Here is a 24,243-nt window from a genome sequence, read left to right on the forward strand (position 1 = left end):
TATAATTTTCCTCTAAATTAGTCTATTACTTGTCTGCACTCCAATATTGTCATATCTAACATTTTATCCTTATAAGTTACTTCTGACTGAATCAGTCCACCTAGACCTTGGTCTTCCTCTGGGTCTCTTTTCTGCCATCTTGGCATCAAACACCTGTCTTGTTAACCATTCCTCACCCATTCTATTTAAGTGGCTATACCACCTTACATTAACTCTGCTTACACATACTTGAATGCTAACAATATCAATTTCTTTCTAATATCTTCATTTTTAATATGATTCTGCCATTGATGCCATCTGTTCATTCCTGCTACTTTTTCTCAGAACCCCTTATATCTGTGGTCTCTAGTCTTTGAACAAGTGCTTTATTTCCCCAACTCTCAGATCCATAACTGAAATCTGGTTTGCCTGGTATACTGCTAGTTTGGTGTTTTGGAAAATTTCTCTCATGTTCCATATAAATTTATTCAGCTAGCTACCCACCATACAAGTTTTGTTTATTCTGTTGTCTATTTCCAGATTTAACTTCCGATCTTCAGTAAAAATTAGGCCTAAATAGCTGAAATATTTTACTTGTTCTATAGGATCTTCATTCCAAATGCAGTTGAAGTCTTCTATGTGCCTGCCTATTTTCATAGTTTGGTCTTTTTATTGCTGATTTTCATGCCAAATTTGATACAGTTGTTATTCAGTTTAGTTAAGAGAATCCTGGAGACTTGCACTGGATGGCTTTAGGAGTACTACATCATCTTCTTAAAGCAGTTTCTCAAAGTGTGGTGCACGTACCCCCGGGGGTACGTGGCAATTTTTGGCTATGCATAATTAAAAGAGTCATTATATTTTTCACCAAACAGTGCAATTAGAGACAACCGGGATAAAAAGGCACTAACTAATGAATCGCATCCCCTCTCCAACAGAAACTGCTGTATAGACCAAGCAAAACCATATGTTGCTGGTGGAACATATGGTTTTGCTTGACACCACTCCCGTCATTAACGTGTTAAAACTAAGAAATATATAGGGAATGTGTTTCAGATATTATAGAATTCGGTTGAAGGGAATTAGCATTTCAACTTAACTGTTGAAATGCTAATTTGTCTTTGGTTCGCACAATCTTTTGTTTATATCGCACCAATCATATGTAGTTCTTCGCTGCTCTATGTATCCCAAGTCTTGTAAATTACTGGTAATTTTTGCTTGAAATAATGGGAAAGAAGATGACGATATTTGGGTAGATAACTTTGACGTGCACACAAAAAACTGTTCTCGATGCCAAAAGTAGTGATAGCGAGCAAGAGCTTCTTGGTAAGTCGCACCATTTTCAGTTTTTTTCTCAAAACTTTGCTTTCCAAAAATTCCTGCACGTATCTCACAACACGATTTTTTAGCTTTCATTTTGGGAAAAAAGTTTGAGTTATATTCGAGTAAATACAGTATTTTTTTTAGCTTTCAAATTCTTACATATGGATCATTGGTTAAAGATTGGATTTATAAAACCCCCGAAAGAGAGCAATATAGCAAATACAAGTAGCTGTAAGCAACAAGAAAACGTTGATATTGCATCTGGATCAAATGAAATTGATAAGAGTGTGTCGTCTGACATCTCTAGAGAACCAAAATTTAAAAATAAATCATATTTTTTGTTTACATGAACATATAAATTCAAATAAAAAAGATATTTAATTTTAATTAATAGTTTAAATTAATTTTTTAATTAATTAATTAAGGGGTACTTGGTAATAATGAAAATTTAAGAAGGGGTATGCAGATATCTGAAGTTTGAGAAACACTGTCTTAAAGCAAAAAGCCAAGTTTGATATCTCCAGTTCAAATATCAAGTTTAATGCCAATTTTTTTCTTAATGTGATTCATATAGATGATGAATAAGACTGGAGATAATGTGCATTCTTGTCTTACTCCTGATTTTACATCAAATTATCTTCCTGTATTTCCTTCGATTCTAATTGTTGACTTGCAATTTAAATATAGATTGTATTGCTCTTTAGAATGTTCCATTTATCTCATATAATTGTAGCTTTTTTTGTTAGGCACCTTTTCATATGCCTTTTTCAGATCTACAAAACTTAAGCACAGATCATTGTTATGTTCCCATGATTTCTCATCTATTTACGAGGTTGGTGTCTTGAACACCATGAACCGAGTGTGTTCTTCTCCTGTTTTCTCTTCTATAATTTTTCTCAACTTCTTTTCAAGTTCAATTCTTACATGGAATCTTAACTACAAATTTTTCTTGAGAAGTTTTCCAAGTTTATATGGTTAACATTGTTAGTAATTTCTCTTCAAAAATATGTCCTATAATTATTTTCATTTTGTCACTCTAGCTACAAGAACAAGAATTGAATTATCTTGTAGTTAGCATATGGATAAATACTTTTATATACTCCATCTCCATCAAAAGGACAGAAACAAACTGAAAAATACAAAACAAGATGGACTCCCTAGTATAATGAAGAAATAAAAGCACTATCAGAAACCAAAAAAACTGCATTTAATAAACATTTACAAGATAAAACTAATATAGCCAAATATAAAAGAATAAGAAATGAAATAACATAACAAAAGACTCATAAATCAAGAATATTGGAAAGGTTGTTCTAAACACCTATGGAGAATGATCCAAAATCAAAGAAATGAAATTTGCAAATACCTAAATATACCAATCATAGAAAGAGAACAATGAGAAAACTATCTTACCAAATTATTTGAAGGTGAAGATAGGCAAACCAGCCCCGTGAGGCACACTTCTACTGTCATAAAAAATCGTCCCCCTCCAATGCCAGACTCCACAACAAGCTGGTTGGGGTTTCCCACAGTCACATAATCATAGCGGACCCTGCACTAAGCAGGATAAAAGTGCTATAAAGAGGAAGAAGTGAAGGTGAAATAAAAATGTCTGAAATGCCAAAGCCAGAAAACACAGATGAAATTGAAATAAATAATAATTTAATAGAAATGGGTCATCTCAAAATTGAGAAATAGAAAATTATCTGGAACTGATAAAATTTATAATGAAAGGATAAAATATGGAAGTAAAGAAATTATTGAAAAATGAGAAATTTAATTAAACATATCTTTGAGAAAAGAAAGATTCCCAGTGAATGGAGAATGAATATTACAATACCAATATTTTAAAAGGGAACAAAATCTTCCCAAAAAAACTATCAACTAATAAACTTACTGTACACCACAATCAACTAATATCAACTAATAAACTTACATATATACAAGAATTATCAAAGAAGAATTAGAATCAAGACTAAATTATGATGAACAGCAATTATTCTGTAAGGGAAATTCATGTACTGATGCCATATTTGTTTTAAAGCAAAGTAACAGAAAAAGCAATAGAATTTAAAAACCAATATTTATTTGTTTCTCAATGCAATCCGATTCTGTCAAAAGCCTTCTCTAAAGCGTTTAACAGACTCAGATTACAGGATGTCCTGAAAGTATTAGCATTATAAAAGATACCACTGAAAATTATTGAAATGATCAAAAATATATATATATACAAAAAATGAATACATAATAAGATATCAGAACATAAATACACAAAAAATCCCTATAAGGAAAGGGATCAGACGGTGATTCTTTAAGGCCATGTTTATTTAACATAATCATACATAAAATAATAACAAACAGAAATTAAATGGAATAAAGATAAAATTTAAATTTGGTTGGATATGCTGATGTAGCCTTACTTGCAGAAAATGAAAATGATTTCCAAAAATGCAATTATTCAAACTCCAATAGATATGCAGCAGTTTTAACATGCAAATATCAATAGAGAAATCAAACATGGTGATAATTGCAAAAGAACCAATCAGATAATTGCAAAAGAACCAATCAAATAAATTTAGAACTAAACGGAAAAATACTGGAACATATAATGAATTTTAAATACCTAGGAATAACTGTGAACACTGAAAAATAATACAAGATAAAATAAAATAACAATTCCTGAAGGCTAATAAAATATCAGGATATCTAAATTCAACTATATGGAAAAATAAAGATCTAACAAAAGAAACAAAAGTAAGAATATAAATATCAATAGTCCAACCAATATGCATGCATGCAAAACAAGAATAGAAGAAATAAAGTATGCATGCAAAACAAGAATAGAAACATCAGAAATACAAAGAATAAATGCAACATGTGAAATGAAAACATTAAGAAAAATAGTTAACAAAACAAAATTTGATACAGTAAGAAACAAAAATGTCAATTACAACCTATAAACGCATGTGACACTAGATGCTAATATGTAACGTCAATAAGGATAAATAAGAATAAATATTTTCTTTGTATTGGTTAAAATGCAAAAATCATTGAACAGTTGCCAATATCTAAGCTTTTCTACATGTTTACTAATTCTGTTGTATATTTCCATATTTTATTTGCTATTTCCACTAAATGAAATGTTTTTACTTCTGTAGGTTCTCTATTCAGGATGCAGCTGATGTTTTCAGTGTTCCTACCTATTTTTGTAGTTTGTCTTTTTATGCTGATTTTCATACTAAATTTATTTTTTCATATAAAGATTATTATCATTTTTATGTATGCTCCTTCAGAATGTCAAGGTATTTTGGAGTAAGAGGCCTCGTGGTCACAGAATGTTAAAATACCTAAGTCTTTGAAAACATGTGCAACATCTGGTAGATTATTTCACTCACTCAACACACCCAGTGAGAAGAACTTGGACTTTCTGAATCTTCTTAACTGTCCTTATTCTGCTTACAGGGACGATTTTGAGTTCTCCTCACTTATGAAATATAAAAGTCATGTATGTCGATACTGTAAAATTCCCTTTACCAACTTTTGTGTTTCTGTCGTATCTCCTCTTTTTCATCTACTACTTAATCTTCCAAATACACTTACACTTTTTCTCAATCAGCCACATGCACAATTCCACAGAAAACCCACCATCTGTCTCAAATGAAAGCCATGCAGTTACAGTTATCTGAAGGGACCAGAAGGCATAGTCATCCCCACTTTCCATCTCCAGATGGCACCACTGTTACAGCACCTAAAGATAACACTGACCTCATGGTATCTCTTCCTGTCTACCTCCATCCACTTAAATACCAAGGCAGATTGCTTCCTACCATAGCAGAAACCAAGTACAATATGCATCCTGGTTTTCAGTAAAAATAAATAAATAAATGTGAAAAGAATACTAAACAACTTGGACACTAAAAAGTCTTTTGGTCCTAATAGCATCTCTGTCTTTGACCATTCTCAAAACTTCCAATGCAGAGCTAACACTTGCCCTATGTCATCTCTGTAATCTTTTATACTTAGCTAGCACTTATCTCAGTATGTGGAAGCATGCATATATCTAACCTATCCCAAAAATTGAGATAAAAGTCTGTCTTCAAACTACCATGCCATTACCAGTCACCTCAGTCCTCTCTAAAATAATGTAGAAATTCATCAGCCACCTTTTCCACTTCCTGGAGACCAACCAATTAATCAGTAACCACCAATATAGATTTTGCAACTCTAGATCTGCAGCCTTATATATCTACCTACTTATTGGTTAAACCAAAATAAAAAATGATGGTACAACATGACAAAATTTCATGCCGGCTGGGGCGTCGCCCGGTTAAACAAGGCCCCCGTTGTTTTCGCCAGGGAACCAGGGCGAACAGTGAAAAGTCATCTACTGGAACAAATCTGAAAACACACCCAAACTCAACATCACCAGAGTTGAAGATCAGTACTATCAACATAAGAAGCCTGAATGGCAAAGAAATGGGGCTAGCTGAGGAATTAGATAAGTACTAGATCGACATAATAGGGGTGACTGAAACAAAAAAGACCAAAACTGGTGAGATCTTTCTGAGCAATAAATACAAAATGTTATATTCAGGCAATGACAATCAAGGAAAAGAAGGAGTAGCCATAGTATTCAACACAAAATACGAGGCTAATCATCTTGAATGGCAGGCAGTCTCAAGTAAAGTAATGTGGGCAAATATGAGAATGGGGAACTGGACAATGAGACATTTGTCCCTATGATCCCACAGAAGGTTCTACTAAGGTAGAGGTGGAGGAATTTTTTGATGCTGTAGAAAAAGCAACTGACACAATGAAAAAGGAAAAGTTGGTCCTTGTTGGGGATCTGAATAGCAGAGTAGGAAATGATTGTTAGACATACAAAAATATTTTGGGAAAATTTGGATAAAAGAGCAAAGCTAATAATAATAATGGCAAATATCTGTTGGATTTCTGCTCAGGACAGGGACTGGTTATTACTAACACCATGTTCCAACATAAAAATGTGCACAAATTCACATGGAGAGAAGAGACAAGGAATAAGAAAAGTCTCATTGACTATGTTATTGTTGATAGTGATGGATTCTCCCTGGTGCAGGACACCAGAGTGTACAGAGGATTTGAAATTGGAAGTGATCACTATTTAGTCTTGAGCAGGATAAAATTGAATTTCATATTGAAAAGAATAACATGTAAGAAAGTTTTAAAGTGAATAAAAGTTGAGCAGCTCTCAGATGTGAACTGTAGACTAAAATACACAAAGATTATTGAATAAAAAATGAAAGAGTTTGAGAACAGGAACCAAACCTTGGAGATTCAGTGGCAAGCCTTGAAGAAAACCCTGATTGATTCAGCCAGAGAGGCATGTGGTGAGGTTGTCTGCAAGGATAGAAAAATCAGGACTCCATGGTGGACATAGTAAGTTAAAGAGGCAGTGAAGGAAAAGAAGAAATCATATCAAAAGTTCCTGGCAAATAAGTCGGCTTTTGCTCTTAGAGAATACAGAGACAAATGTAAGAAAGCTAAACCCTGTGTAAAACTAGCTAAACAAAAGTCATGGGAGAACTTAGGGAAGAACATAGAAAATAAATATCAAGAAGGTAGTAAAATATTCTGGAGGTTGTTGAAGAAGCTTAGGAATGGAGGAAAGAGTGCTGTAAAAGGAGTTAGAGATGATAAAGGTGACATGAAAATGGGAGAAAAAGATATCCTTGAAGTATGGAGTAATTACTTTGAAAAACTGCTAAACGAAATAAGCAGTGATGACAGCACAGTGGTAAAAAACACTGACCAGGCATGCAGTCAGGAATACATATCCATATTTGAAGTAGAAAAAGGCTTCAAATGTGGAAAGGCAGCAGGAGTAGATGATATTCGACCAGAAATGCTGAAGTATGGTGGTATAAAAGTCTTACTAGTTCAGAAAGCCTGGACAGAGGGACGAATTTCCGATGATTGGAGTAGAGCTCTCATAGTACCCATATATATAAAAAGGGAAATAAAACTGAATGTGAGAATTACAGAGGTATTTCCCTACTAAGTGTTCCTGGCAAGATCTATGCAAGTATACTTGAGAAACGATTGAGAAGAATTGTGGAAGAAAAGCTGGGTGAAGAACAAGCTGGATTCCTGCCAAATAGAGGCTGTCAGGATCAGATCTTCACTTTACGACAAATAGTCGAGAAAGCTTGGGAATATAACATAGATCTGTATTTAAGTTTTGTCGATTTGGAAAAGGCATATGACAAGGTGCTAAGAGAGAAGCTATTCAATACACTACAGTTATATGGTGTCAATGGGGCATTATATCAAGCAATACTTAGTCTTTTGAGTTGTAAATCAGCAGTTAGAATTGAAGGAAGTACAGGAAGATGGTTTAATGTTAAATCTGGTGTGAGACAAGGATGTACATTATCCCCTCTGTTATTCATTATCTATATGGATCACATTATGAAGGAAAGTGGTATGAAACATGATATCAAAATTGGAGATGTTAATGTCAGCTCTTTGCTTTATGCGGATGATGTTATACTTCTAAATAAATCCACTACAAGTCTGCAAGATTCTCTGACTAAATTGAATAACTGTTGTAATAGATATGGTATGAAGGTCAGCAATATAAAGACAAAGACAATGAAAATAGGCAGAATCATTGAAAATGTCAACTGTGTTGTGAATGGAGAACCTGTTGAACAAGTAAAACATTTCAGCTACTTAGGCATGATTTTAGTGAAGATGCTAAATTAAATATAGAAATAGACAACAGAATTAGCAAAGCTGGTATGGTGGGAAGTCAATTGAATAAATTCATATGGAATAAGAGAGAAATTAGTTGGAACACTAAATTAGCTGTATACAAGACAGTGTTGAAACCAGTTTTAACTTATGGATCTGAGAGCTGGGTCAGAAGTAAAACACTTGACCAAAGACTAGAGACCGCAGATATGAGAGTCCTGAGAAAGATTAGAGGTGTGAACAGATGGCATCAATGGCAATATCATATTAAAAATGAGGATATTAGGAAAGAACTTAACATTGTCAGCATCCAGGAATGTGTTAGCAGAGCTAATCTCAGATGGTATGGTCACTTAAATAGAATGGGAGAGGAAAGATTAGCAAAACAAGTGTTCTCTGCCAGGTTGGCAGGAAAACGACCCAGAGGAAGACCAAGATATAGGTGGATTGATACGGTACAAAGTGCCTTAGACAATTGAAATATAAGATCTGGTAATGTTAGAGTCTTGCCAAGTAACAGACTGATTTGGAGGAAAATTGTAGATAGGAAGTTAGTAATGATGTAATTTTTTCATGTAGTACTGTCATATCCTGTACACCCCTTGAGGGTACATGGCAGGAATTTGATGATGATGATGAGATCTGCAGCCTACCTATTAGTCTTCATTACTTTACCACTGAGCGTGCCCTATAGAAAGGTTTGGAGAAATATGTGCTCTTACTTCTCATATTTCCAGAGCACTTGATTGTGTATTGCATCTGATATTGAGGCCTGTTCAGTAATTGCTCTCCTTTGGTCTGCCTGTCACCCTTTCTGATTTGGGTAGCAAACTTTCTCTCTGGTCATTCACTTTGTGTTTTGGTGGGATGGTTCTATCACTTCGAGCTTTACCACCAATGCAGGAATGCATCTCAGCTCTGTTTTATTGCCTATCCTGCTATATGTAAAAGACCTACTCTCAATTGCCACTAATCCTATCAATAGCTTTGCTGATGATAGTACATACCATTCATCCTATTCATTTGAGAAACCATGCAGTCCTTAGATAGCTCAAGCTTTAAGATCATCTGTAACTGATGCTGTAAATACTGATCTCTTTACTAACTTTCAATGGGGTAAGGATAACCTGGTCACTTTCAATGCCACCAAAATGCAGTCTTGCCTTTTTTTCACAAAAGGGATCTCAGCTCACCTACCTTTGCCCTCAGTACTACACAAAGCAACAGACTGGATCAACCCCCCCTCCTCCCAGACTGACATTTACCTTTGGCCTCTATAACACTAGTCATTATGCTGTTCCAGAGGAGAGAAATTCGGTTTAGAGGTCATCTTTCCCTCATGGATTTCAGCTTATATCTCACAGATACACCATTTCAGCTCTGTCTTTTCTATAGACACTGCTCCAATAAACTAGCAGCCATTCCTCAACTTTCTGTTGGGCAACAACAAAATAACTTTTATCCTCATCTACCTTTCCTCTGGAAGAGCCTTTGTCATGAAATGTTTAACAAGTACCCTTTCTTTTAGGCTTACATGGTGATCAGAATACATTTTGGAAAATTATGGAGATAACTACCGTGTTTGAGTAAAACTAGTTTAATATAAACCAAAATCAACACTCGACGTTTCGACCTTCATATCAAGGTCATCTTGATATGAAGACTAATGAACTGGATTCAAGAAGAAGGGAAACGAGGATGTCCTAAAAGAAAGTGGAGTGATGAACTGTCAAAATTTGTTGGAAAAAATTGGTCGACCATTGCCAAGAACAGAGAAAGGTGGAAAGAACTGGAGGAGGCCTTCATCCAGCAGTGGACAGAAAATGGCTGAGAAGAAGAAGAAGAAGAATGCAGTTACTTTCAATTTGTTCTACTTGCTTGCATATAGCCTTAGTCACAACATAACATGACCCTTTGCTTCCAGAAAACATGGTTTCGTTCTTTGCTTCTGTAACATGACTGTTAATAATTGGTGGATTTTTATATAGATAAGGATATTCATAGATATTATCATAATATTATTAATCCTACCATAGAGATGACCTCTGTTTCTAACAATTATTTTTTTTATTCCGAGTGTACCTATATGTTATTATGTGCACAAGGGTTCACTCCAATTGGTGCAATGATCTTAACTCTTTCTTTCAGAATCCAATTAATCATCGACTCAAGACCAAATACAAAATAAATACATTTAATAAAACAAAAACAATATATATACACTTCAAACAATATTACATAACTAACTACAAATTAATTGGAATCCAAGGCCTTTTAAAAATAAACTTACACTTAAGACTAAACTAAACACTTTGTTTGCATAATCACAAATGTTCATAGCCAGTTTCTTTCTCTGTCAAGGCCCTTTTCTGAAGATATATGACTTTATTCTTCATTTTCACAGGATCCTTTATCATCACTTATGTAACACACACATTAATTCTACCTCTTTTCTTCAGTAGAAATAATAGTCAGATCCGGCATCCTTAATACAGATGAAACTTCCTAATCAGAGTTTTCTCAAACATTCCTTTAGAACGTAAATAGCAAATTCTTCTTTTATTCACTAAATGCTTATTGACAGTCTTAACTCTTCCAATTAAAAAAACTTAAAGTTCTACGATTCCCTTTTCGGAATCTACTATAAATTTTCTTCCGACTGTCACAATAAAACTTAAGTTCCTCTGAACCTAAATATCTGCCAGCCTGTGTTCTAAATTCTTCTCTCAAAACACTCTTGTTTACAGGCGTTACTCAGATACCGAACGCTTTCCTTGTCAGCTGTCAATCACACATCAAACTTCTCGGCGAGCATGCGCACTCCTTGAAAATGACAAGCGAGAAACTAGGTGTATAATGGCTGACACGGTTGTTTCCGTTAGCGACAAGAGAATGTCTTCATAAAACACAAAACTTAATATTTCAAACCATAATAAATTTGTTTAAAGTAACACAACTATTCAAATCCGGTAAGTACATTAAATTTTTTTACTGCTTTACATATCACTTTTAACAAAACAATTTCCATAACGGGCACATCGCAAGTGCCAACAATGCGTGCTATGAAAACAAAACTAATAAACATACTAACATAAACAATACGTAAAAATATTCAGAATTTTAATTATGATTATTTTTACAGAAGCCTTATATAGCCTTAGTCACAACATAACATGAACCTTTGCTTCCAGAAAACATGGTTTCGTTCTTTGCTTCTGTAACATGACCATAATTGTGGAAGAATCATACTTACTTTCTACATTTTTGTTCTTTAACACTTCTCTTAGAGCTTTTGTTTTTTCAAAATCCCATAATACTTATCTTTGTTGATGTCTCACCTGATATATAAAACTATCAAAATAATGATAACTAATAATTAAGGAATTGACAGCGTACACTAGAAATATAAATTAAATAAACTTTAATATATACTTTCCGATATTTCGGCAAACGTCACGTTGCCATCTTATTACAAAGACACGTGCACACAAGTACTACATAACAGCAAATGAGAACAGAAGCTAGGAAGCTAACGTTTTCCTAAAGTCCTGATGGTGCCCCCTGGCGGGCTATATTGGTAGTTCTTGGCCTTTGGGCTGAAGTTCTTCTGATAAATGTTTCCTAAATTTGGGGCAGGCTCATGCATCCAAATTTGTTGAGGTTTGGCATGTTCCTAAGGGCTGAGGCTGATTCCATGAATAGTCTTTCATATTTGACCTTGCTGCGGTGTATTACTGTGGCTTTCTTCCATCTTATTCTGTGGAGAGTATCCAGAGCGTGGTCTGCAAGCCCAGAGTGGCTGTACTTGTGAAATTGGATGTAATCCTTGTGTTCTGAAATTCTGATATTTGCTGTCCTGCCTGTTTGGCCAAAGTAGGACAGTTTACAGCTGCAAGGGACCTGGTATACACCAGGTAGGTTTAGGGGAAGTGGTTGGTCTTTAGTGGAGCGGATAAGGAATGCCAATTTTCTATGTGGTCTGTAACAGGTGGTCAAGTCATGTTTTTTTAAGGTTTTGTTGATTTTTTCCGAGGTGCCTCGGATGTAGGGAATGGTGATGGATCTAGAATAATCTTTTTTGTGAAGGGGGGGGGGAGCGGTGGGTTGTGGATAACTGGGTTAAGTATTTTTTGGATTCTTTTGGGGGGGTAGCCATTGGCTGAGAAAGTGTCACGGATGTGATTTAGTTCAGTAGTTAGGGCTTGATCATTAGAACAGATTATTTTTGCCCTGTTGAATAGTGTCTTAATAACTCCATACTGTTGTGAGGGGGGGAGATGGGATTGTTGGTGAATGTATCTACCTGTATGGATGGGTTTTCTATAAACTGAGAAAACCAAGGTTCCATCAGGTTGGCGGGTGACTAGTGTGTTTAGGAAGGGGAGGTTATTGTTTGCCTCTTTTTCCAGGGTGAACTTGATTCTAGGGTGTTGGTTGTTTAAGTGTGTTAGGAAGGAGAGGAGTGAATCTGGGCCATGTGGCCAAATAGTGAACACATCGTAGCGAAGCCATGTGTCTTAATGGTAGGTTTTTGTCGGGCTGAGTTTAAGGCTTTCTCTTCAAAAGTCTCCATAAAGAAGTTAGCCAAGGGTGGGGAAAGTGGTGAACCCATGGCTGTCCCCTCTATTGTTTGTAGAATTTTTCCTGCCAAACGAAATAGCCTGAGTTCATTGTAAACTGAAATAGGGCTGAGATATCGGGAGGAAATTTAGCTTGGATTAGCTCTAAGGTTTCTTTGAGGGGGACATTCGTGAATAAGGAGGAGACATCAAAACTGACCATTATGTCATTATGTTGGAGTGTGAGGTTTTCTATACTGGCTTTGAAGTGGGCTGAGTTTTTTATGCGTGATGGTGTGTTGCCAATATAGTGTGAGAGTGCTTTGGCTAAATGCTTGGCTAGTTTGTAAGTGGGGGAATCAATGCCATCCACTAAATTCTACAAACAAATAGAGGGGACAGTCATGGGTTCACCACTTTTCCCACCTTTGGCTAACTTCTTTCTGGAGACTTTTGAAGAGAAAGCCTTAAACTCAGCCCCACAAAAACCTACCATATGGCTTCGCTACGTTGATGATGTGTTCGCTATTTGGCCACATGGCCCAGATTCACTCCTCTCCTTCCTAACACACTTAAACAACGAACACCCTAGAATCAAGTTCACCCTGGAAAAAGAGACAAACAATAACCTCCCCTTCCTAAACACACTAGTCACCCGCCAACTTGATGGAACCTTGGTTTTCTCAGTTTATAGAAAACCCACCCATACAGGTAGATACATTCACCAACAATCCCATCACCCCCCCCCCCACAACAATATGGAGTTATTAAGACACTATTAAACAGGGCAAAAATAATCTGTTCTAATGATCAAGCCCTAACTACTGAACTAAATCACATCCGTGACACTTTCTCAGCCAATGGCTACCCCCCCAAAAGAATCCAAAAAATACTTAACCCAGTTATCCACAACCCACCCCCCCCCTCCCCTTCACAAAAAAGATTATTCTAGATCCATCACCATTCCCTACATCCGAGGCACCTCGGAAGAAATCAACAAAATCTTAAAAAAACATGACTTGACCACCTTTTACAGACCACATAGAAAATTGGCATTCCTTATCTGCTCCACTAAAGACCAACCACTTCCTCTAGACCTACCTGGTGTATACCAGGTCCCTTGCAGCTGTAAACTGTCCTACTTTGGCCAAACAGGCAGGACAGCAAATATCAGAATTTCAGAACACAAGGATTACATCCAATTTCACAAGTACAGCCACTCTGGGCTTGCAGACCATGCTTTGGATACTCTCCACAGAATAAGATGGAAGAAAGCCACAGTAATACACCGCAGCAAGGTCAAATATGAAAGACTATTCATTGAATCGGCCTCAGCACTTAGGAACATGCCAAACCTCAACAAATTTGGATGCATGAGACTGCCCCAAATTTGGGAAACATTTATCAGAAGAACTTCAGCCCAAAGTCCAAGAACTACCAATATAGCCAGCCAGGGGGCACCATCAGGACTTTAGGAAAATGTTAACTTCCTAGCTTCTGTTCTCATTTGCTGTTATGTAGAACTTGTGTGCACGTGTCTTTGTAATAAGTTCCCAAGAAGATGGCAACGTGACGTTTGCCGAAATATCAGAAAGTATATATTAAAGTTTATTTAATTTATATTTCTAGTGTACGCTGTCAATTCCTTAATTATTAGTTATCATGTATAACCAGCATATAAGCCTCTCAACAAGAATATCAAAATAATGCCTTCACTATGTTAAACGGTGGCTGCAAAAGAGTTTTATGCTGGACTTGGATAGCCTTTGTGTGTGTGTATATATACATGTGCATGCATACAGACACACATGGTAGATGATTGATGCTTCTATTTTTAGGATTACTGCTTAGATTCGAGCTCACATAAAAAAAATCCTTATCACTTGTGCGGTACTAACATGCTATAGGTTTGCGAAAAAAATAAATATTTTTTCTGCATCTAGAAAGGGCAAAATGTAAACATATTTTACACCACATCTTACACATTTCCTCTTAACATGTCGACTCAATAGCTTTTCACTGTCAAGTAACTTGGCTTCATATAGACCTAGTTAATGACTTGATAAAGTAGTTGCTTCTTCAATCTGCATAGTTTGTGGTGTCTACCTTTCAGTTGCATGTTTTCTCGGGATGGTTTGTTTTATGGGATGATAAAACAAACCATGAAAGGAAAAAACCTTGCAACCTTTGTATGAGATTAGCTAACTATTTTCAGTTGAAAATCATTATTCAGGTTTGCATTCTAGACAGGATTCAAATCCAGGTTTAATCAACCAAAGGACATCATCATTACTGACTTGGCTCTTATGATATAATTACTTCAAAAAAAGAGAAAGAAAAAGAAATTTCCTTATGTGTTTTTTTCCATTGTTTGTTTTGAGCAAATGCACCTACCACATCCTATTATGCAGATTCTTAACCTTATAATTTATAGTATCCAATACAAAATGCTAGGTAAGAGAGAATGGCAATTAGGTTTTATTATACTAATGCATGCTCTGATAGGATTCTTAATAATTAAATATTGAATATAGAATAATATTATATTTTTAAATCGCTGTTTGAAATTTCACTGCTATTCCATAGATGTAATATATAATTAAGGTTGTATATTAGATGCTGTTTGAATTTTAAATTAATTTCATTACCCAGTATAAGACAACTACCTTGTTTATTAGGTGCCTATAGTGGTTTTTTTCCAGGGGGAGAATCAGTGCTTGGCTTCCAAAGCAGAGTTTATGAAGGAGTTTATTTTTAGTCCATCCATGGTGCTAATACTTAGGTGCTGTAGGTGTCCAGGCCTCTTCTAGTCCTACATGTAGAACTATAGTATGCAGCATTGTTTCAGTGTCAAGTTAGAAAAATAAAAATTCACAACTTTTTATTGTAGGGATTCACATAAAATATTATAACAATGTGTATAAGGTAATTTTGTTCTAAATAGTAAATTAATCAGCTACTTTTATGCTCACTGACACTGAGAATAAAAGCTGTTTTCTTATTATCTTTCCTTGCTCTGTGCACATCTAATGTTGTACTCTTCCTCCCTTACACAAATTATAGCATAGAACTTTCATACTTTCTTGTTGACTCCCAGTACACCATTAGGTTTCTTGGTTCTGCTACTGCGGGCTGGAAAACATTGACTCTTATTGCTTACTGCCAGAAATACAGAAAAAGTCAAGGTGTTGTTGTGGCCTTTCTGAGCATTCACTAAATTTGAGCACCTTCCTCAACATGAGCGAAATGGAAAACACATTGTATTTAAGAATTTTGAATGCATTAGCTACTGGAAGAGGTAAATTTTTAGTGTAATAATCAAGGAAAGCTTAAAAGTCGGTATATTTTTCAAAAGAAAGAAATTGGCATGTTTTTTTGTATGTTATGCACTTACAACACAAGTTCATAAGATAAAAAGAGACTGATAAGAAAGGCTTCAAGTTAATGCATACTTCACATCATTTAAAGTGTTGTTGTGTTTTTTTTGAAAGAATTATCCATAAAAATACAGTGAATTCTGTATTATCTGTATCTCAATTAACTGAGTACTTGTATAACCACATTACAAATTTCAGAGTATCCTTTATTTTTATTTTTATTTTTTTTTTTTTTGTGTATGTAGCCTGTTTAAGGACAGATTGATAATTGCAACTCTTCACTTTTTTTTTAACAGGATTTGTTTTTATTTTTCTATCCCTATATTAGAAGTGTCCTAATTAAACTATACTGCAATAAGTTTATAAGCATGAAGACTGATGTGAAATAGTTTTATTTCATTTATGATTTTGATGCTGAATGTAATTCTGTTCTGTTTTTAGTAAAGTTTTGGTTTTAAAAGTTTAACTTACCAATGTTCCATTTTCAAAGACCTACTTTGTCAATAAATCAGGCTACCCTAAAAGCCTTTCAAAAATAACCAATGATGCAGCTTATTTGCATCCACCAAAAATGCATTTATACCTCTTATTATGCATATAAAAGACAATAAATATATATATATACATATATATATATTTATATATATATATATATATATATATACAGGTATCCCTCGAATAACGTGGTTAATTAATCCCTTGATGTTACCGTGTTTATCAAAATCGCGTTAATCAAATCTAATAATCAATGGTAAAAATTACAATTCGTCCATGATCGATTACTGAATTAATAATTCGTTTTGTATGGTACTCGTTTAGGAAAGATAAAAAATGAATGTAAAGTAAATGTTTAATAAATACTTGTACCTACATTATTTACTGCAATTTTTTTATCAAAAGAAGTTATCAAGAATCGTTTGAACAGTTTTAGTTTTTTTCTTATCAACATAAATTCTACGATAACAAGCAAAATGACTCTTCAGACCTCGGCAAACAAGCAATAAAACATAAAGAAAAAACACTGCAAATATAAAACATGATGGTACAAATTAAGTGGATATTGAATCCAACATTATTTCATAGCCGATAGAAACTACAAGAGTTTCGTGCTGAATATATAGAAACTAAACGTTTTGGCGGATGCAAGCATAAGCAACCTTAATGGGCAACTCTTAGTAAAGGTGGAGTAAACTCTGATCCTTTTCCTTAGTATTTTCCATAATGTAAAGCACATCTCCTAGAGGACATGCATGATAAATATTGAATCCATCATTATTTCATAGCCGAATATAGAAACTACAAGAGTTTTTTCATGCCAAATATATAGAAACTAAAAGTTTCGGCAGATGCAAGCATAAGCAACCTTATGGGCAACTTGTAGTAAAGGTGGAGTAAGCTCCAGATCACTTTCCTTAGTATTTTCCATAATGTAAAGCACATCTCCTAGAGGACATATATGATAAATAAGCCTTTGGCTCTCTATTTCAGTAATATATGATGGTTAAATTTATTTTCAGTTACAATCTAGAAATTATTGAACAAAGAATAAAAAAACAACTAAATCATGCTATACTGACATCGGAGGTGGCGGTATTTCTCAGATACAATTTATTGTCAAATATCACAAACCTTTACATAGCATGTGTTAAACCAAACTGACAGCAAAAAACAGTATGGAATATCACTCGTAACATATGAATGCACAGCTACTCATGACCTCCAAGCTATACACTGAATTGTGTGAGAATATTTATATTAAACATTTTGCATGTATCTGTCAGATCAGCTGCGAGCTCTGCAGGGTTAAAGGCACGTTAATCAAAACTCTTGCCGCATATATCAAGGGAATCCCGCAATTAATTTCGGCGCGTTAATCAAATCCTGCTTTAAGCAAGGGATACCTGTATATTATATCATATATATATATATAATAATAATACAAAATATAAAAGACAGTGAAACATTGTGTGTATGTGTGCACACGTGCATATGCTTGTGTGTGGTTGTGCTGCCTGCTGTTCTCTTTTATTTATTTTAAGATTTTGATATGAATTAAAATCTCTCAGAACGTTTAAAAAAATGTATATTGCAAGCATATAGGCACCCAGAAAGGAATAATAATATGTATCTGTGTAATTAACATAAACATTAACATTTTTAATATGTGTTTTTCCTTCTCTGCCTTCCGATATGTCCTAGTATTATTTCTATTTTTTCTTTCACCGAAAATGGTTTAAAAAGTGGTGGTGGTTGCATTGCAAAAATCATTCACATGGAATTGAATATATTCTCAAACATGTGAAGAAAGAATATTAAAAATAAAAAAAGATTAATTCATTTGCTTAGTTATGCTATTATTTGTTGGATCTTTATATATTTTTTTTCAGATGATATTGCATTGTATTACCAATAGAATGCTTTGTCACTGTTTTTATTGCTGTTTTTTTAATACCACTTGCACCATACTTTCATAAAAAGAAGAGAAAGTGGGGGAACCTTATCTACAGGGAGTGGTTAATATTTTGATAAGCTAGTTAAGTTTTTCTATGTCATCAGTTTATATTTTAAAAAAACTAGTGGTGGTGGGCAGTAGATGGCATTGTGTGTAGATGATGGTAGTGATATTCTTTATAGTTGGTGGAGATGGAGTTGTAGAGTACACACTCCCTCATTGAGTCCTTAGACTCCTTGGAGGTGTCTCATAAGAATAATAACAATATATCAAATGAAAACTACCAAGAATTGTCAGTTTTTAGCAGATAAAATTATGATAAAAGAATATTTAACTACATGTTTTGGAAATGTGGTTTTTCTCTTTTGTTAAAATTACTACTCATTGTTCATGTTCATCACATGGGATTTGCTTACAGATTAGTTTGACCCATTGGATTTTTTTCTCTTAATACTGCTAATATCTCTTGTGATTCTCCTCACATAAACACCCTGCCAGTCTTGTCAGCACCCAACTTCTAATTCATTTCCTACTAACACAGTTGTATTAATTAAACAATGCACACTCCACTTTGCTTTTATTGACTGATAAGTGGGTGTGTGTGGGGGGGGGGGTAGTGGGTCTGCTAATTATCCTGCCATATAAACAAACATGTTTTTGCATTCAAATATAATTCTCTAATAGGCAGTTAAATTATTTTTGAAATTATACTAAAAAAAAATATTTTCTGACAATTCTGTCATTAATTGTTTAAAATAAAACATCAAAAATGAAGTTTTGTTCGTTCCACTGTAGTCTTTTACAATAAAGTAAGATATAAATCTGTTCAATGTTAGTATGTGGTATTTTTAACACAATTACAATTTTTAAGCTTTAATGTATGTAGATTAAAAATGTTACATTTTTAATCTGCATTTGGACTTGGTCAAAATGATTAGTATTGCAGCTTTGTTCTCTATTCTGTGTTGTTAATAATGGATGTTGGGGTGGGAGGACAATTTATTGTCTTGCTATTAACTCAAGTTTGTAACTCTAATTTTAAATGCACATTTCAAAAAAAAAAAAGTAGTAGTAAATACAATATTTATGTAATCACGTAAATATTTTATCTTCCTGAAAGAAATTTCACAAAATTGTTATTATTTAATTAATTAATTTTGCCTAATTACACTTTCTTGAAGGTGCATTTTTTGTTCACGAAGAATTTTATTCCAGATAATTGTGAAAGTTATTTGTTTGGCCCAGATTAATAGCATATATCCAAGTTTTAAAAAGTATGCTGTTTGTACTAAATTAAGTTTTGTTTATTCATAATAATAATTAAAATAACTTCATAGAATATCTATGCCAGCTACCTGTCTCTCTGTGATAAGCAGAACTGGATATTCTCTAAATATGCACTTTGGCACATTTGTTGTCTCCATACTTATAATATGACAACAGTAACAATTCAGTAACTTACGAAAGTGAAGTGTGTTTAACTGTTTTAATTTATATTAATTAAGAAAATGGTAATAATTCATCAGAGCAATACAAAAGTGGCTACTATGATGTTAATACTTGCTGGTTCTGTAGCAATCTTTGTGCAGAAAACTTCACTATCTGAAGACTGTTTTCCAAGCTATTCGAAAACAGAGTTCACTGTATATCTGTGGACTGAGGAATTTTGTAGGATTTATTTATAACAGTTCTAATTGCAAAGGGCTGCAATTGTGTTGTTAAGATTTAGATACAAAGTGACAGCTCTAGAGACCAAACACAACTTTTCAAGCTACTCAAGACATCCATTAAGCAGAATGGTGGTGGTGATGGTAGTAGTCGTACACTGGATTATGAAATTCTATCACCTAAGACATTATGATGAAGAGCAGTGATGCTCTCCTTTCGGCCAGCTATAGAAAAGTTAACAGAAGTGCATCCAAAAAGACCAAGGTGTTTTTTCAGGCCACTTTGAGTCTGCAGTAAAATGGATTGATCTCATGTGGGATGAAAATCATCTGCTACCTAAATACTCAAACAGCCATTCCACAATGGAATTCAAATCACAGCTTGTTAGATGCATATAAGATACTTTCAACAACTGCTGTATTAAGATCCAAATATCAGAATGAGAAATGATTTCATGTGCTTCACTTTCTTTCCAATGTTTATTTTTCAATATACTTAGGTGCTTTATACAATAAAATTATATGGGAGCTACTCCTTTTGCTTCCAGTAAATAAACGGAATAAAAAATTATACAATCAGAATATTGAAACATTTATCATACAAATTAACTTTCATTTTTCTGCTTCTCGTATTGACTTTTGAATGTGTTAAACAGAAATTAAGCTTTGAGTAATTTTGTTTTATATTTTAACGTAATCCATATTTTATTTATTTTTCTCTGAATATTTATTTCTCAATATTTCTCTCTCCCAATATTTTTCTCTCATATTTATTAGGAGAAGGTGATTGTGGTAGTTACAAAACTAATAACCAACCCAAATCACTTGATCAGCAAACAGCAGTAGTTGATATCTTTAGCACTGCATTAGCTTCTGCCCAACTTGACCTGGATGCATTGCAGTTTGTAGAAGATGTTATAGAGCAAACAGAAAACATTTCTCCACAAACAGAAACATCTAAAACAGGTATTTAATAATTATAATTTTAGCTAGTACAAGTGTAGTCAACTCTTACTACAGAAAATTTGTTGAAACTAAAGCGATAGTTTGTGATAGATTTGCTGCTTGAAGTTTTGGCCCAGACTTTTCAGCAACTTGTTATAGTGAGTAATTTAACTATAGTGATGTTCCTAGCAAGAGGTGATCGTATTAGTGCTACAAAAATGGGTGTGATTGGGAACAGATTAAGACATGCTGAGGTCATAAGCCATTGGCTCCTAACCAGTGATATATCCCCCCCCCACACACACACACCAATTGTTCAGTGAAGATAATCTGTGGAATTTTGGCTTATGAAAATGGCTGTCAATTCATAATGCTCATTATACCCAAGTTATGCACTCTGGTATGTGAGAGATACAATGTCTTATTATATTGGTGAGATTATGCCTAGAAAAAACTGATCTGGCTAGGGATCTTGGAGTTCTGTGGAATGTAGATTATGTATTTGCAATCTTTGCTAAATGGCCCTTGGAGCTAAAGTTCAAGGGCCATTTAGCAAAGATTGCAAATACAACTCAGAGGATAATTACAATGCTGAAACAAATATTGGCATGTAAGGAAAAGGAAGTCATGTTGCCTTTACAATGCATTGATACGATCTCATCTTGACTAGTGTACAAATCTGGTCTCGAATGTACCTGCATCACCTTAGAAAGTTAAAAATGAAAAAAGTTGCAAAGGAGAGTGGTAAAGATAATATTGGAACTGTGGAATGTAGATTACGAAGGCAAATTGATCATTTGTGGACTGCAGACACTACCAAACAGAAAAGTGGGGGGAGGGGGGGAATAGAACCTGCACTCCTGATAAGATAATGTATATCAGTACATGCTTTTAATTGCTTTTAATTTTGTGGAGGATGAGGAGAAGACGAAAGGGCATCCATGGAAATTGAGAAGGAATGCAGTCAAGAATGGGATGAGAATGAGATTTCTCTTTCATACAGCAGTGCATGATGAAATGAATTGTCTTTGAAGATCATGAGTGCAGGCATCGTTAATGAATTCAAGAATAAGTGTGATGACAGCTAGTGTGAGTGATACATCCTCTGTCCAAAAAGAAACCGAACTTTTTTGAAAATAGAAGAAACTAATGGTGCCACCTGTTGTATCTTTTTGTTGTTGAAAGTGGCAACCTTCATTAGTGTTGTATCAACTGTTTATAACATTTGTTTCATTAGAAGCCGAGTGACAGTGTGTGTTTTGACAAACGGTTGGAAAATGACTTTCAAACAGAGAACTGTGATTGACTTTTGTGTTAAACTTGGTAAAAGTTTTACTGAAATGCATCAAATGCTTCAAAAAGCATACGATGATGAATGCTTATCCCATATTCAAGTTTACGAGTGGTTTAAGCGATTTCAAAATGGTCGTGAGACGCTTGAGGACGACGAAAAGCCGGGCCATCCAAAAACTGGACTGAGTGAAGTTAACATCCAAAAAGTGTGTGCGTGATTTCATCAAAGAAAACCCGAAATCATCCGTAAGTTGATTAAAGATGAATTGGGGATTCCAAAATCCACTGTGCACAACATTTTGACTGAGAGTTTGGGTCTTCGTAAATTGAATTCACGATTTGTTCCCCACAACTTGGCTGATGACCAAAAAATGTATCGAATTGAACACTTCAAGGACCTCATTAAAACCGCTCATAAGGACTCAAACTTCTTTGAAACGATTATTACCTGTGATGAAACATGGTGTTTTGAGTATGAGCCCAAAACAAAGCACCAGAGTGCTGAGTGTAGACCACCAGAAGAAGGGCATCCTAAGAAAAGTCGCTTGGAGAAGTCAAAAGTAAAGACAATGCTTATTTGTTTCTACGATTCCAAGGACATTATCTACAAAGATTCATTCCACCTGGCCAAACGGTCAATAGTGAGTTTTATCTCGAAATTTTGAAGTGATTGATAGCGAGAATTTGTTACGTATGGCATGAATATCGTGATGCAGGCAGCTGGTTACTTTTGCATGATAATGCACCATCTCATCGTTCAAACATTGTGAGACAGTTTTTGAGCAAAAACCAAGTTTGTGTGTTGGATCACTCACTGCATTCACCTGATTTAGCACCTGTGACTTCTTTCTCTTTCCCTGACTTCATTTGCCAATGAAAGGAAAGCGATATGACACCATTGAAAACGTTCAAGCGGCAGTAACCATGACCCTCAACAGTATCCCAAAAACCTATATAAAAAACTCATTTAACAAATTAATTGACCGTGCCAAACGCTGTATCGAAGCTGAGGAAGAGTATATTGATTGAAATAAATTATTTGAATAATTATAATTGGCTTGTGTTTTATTTTCTATCAAAAATTCAGTTTCTTTTTGGACAGAGGGTGTATGTGCCTTCCTCAATGAGGCCATGACTTCCTGGAAGTCTCTGGTAATAATAATAATGGTGGTCTAACTGCTTCTAACACAGCATCCCAAGTGAAATGCCATAACAATTAAATCTATGTCTCTTCGCATCAAAAGTGCAAACATTCAGTAGTTCCTCAAGCATAATTGCCGGCCTGGTTGGCCGAGTGGTCAGTGTATCCACTGCGGCTGTGGATACACTAAGGCTGCAGGTTCGAATCCTGCCATGGGCATGGATGTTTGTGGTTGTCTGTGAAAATACTAGTGGTGGTGGTGCTTGGTGGTAGATGGCATTGGTGTAGATGATGAAGGTAATTGCAGTTGATGGAGTGGTGGAGACGAAGAGTTGTAGAGTAGGTGCCTTCTCTCGATGAGTCTTTGGACTCCCTAGAGGTGTTATGTAATAATAATAATAATTTGTTTATTGTTTCTGTAAGCATTTTATCTATGTACTGTTTTTTGAGCTTTGGAATTGGACCTCAATGAATGTAGTTCTTCCAGTGAGGACTTCTGAAGTGAAAGAAAAATGTAAGATTAAAAAAAGAAAAGGTCAAATTTGGTGTAATTTATTCTTGGCTCATGGATTACAAACATCACAAATAATATAAAGGTAATAACACAACAAAATTAATACTTTGGATATATTAGGAAAAAAGAGAATATTACTCGAAAACAAGAATGTTACTCATTCGTTGTTGCTATATTATTTATTATAATATTAATAATAATTATAAAATATAATAATAATTATTATGAATCATATAATAAAATTAGATGTTGGGTATA

General features: G+C 34.6%; 1 protein-coding gene across 7 annotated transcripts in view; it reads left to right on the forward strand.

Annotated features, from left to right (window-relative positions):
- LOC150093229 (uncharacterized) overlaps positions 1–24,243 on the forward strand; it is a 307,481-nt gene that overhangs the window by 197,906 nt on the left and 85,332 nt on the right. For 6 of the 7 annotated variants that reach the window (XM_090413531.1, XM_090413528.1, XM_090413529.1 and 3 more), the window contains one exon: positions 20,870–21,058. The exons of the other annotated variant lie outside the window; for it this stretch is intronic. In XM_090413531.1, the coding sequence (XP_090269657.1) occupies positions 20,870–21,058 (189 nt within the window). The remainder of the gene's footprint in view (positions 1–20,869; positions 21,059–24,243) is intronic. 7 annotated transcript variants of the gene reach the window in all.

The sequence above is a fragment of the Typopeltis vanoorti genome, chromosome 24 (genome assembly GCF_054136105.1).
Source record: "Typopeltis vanoorti isolate ZY-2024b chromosome 24, IOZ_Tvanoo_1.0, whole genome shotgun sequence".
NCBI classification, from domain to species: domain Eukaryota; kingdom Metazoa; phylum Arthropoda; class Arachnida; order Uropygi; family Thelyphonidae; genus Typopeltis; species Typopeltis vanoorti.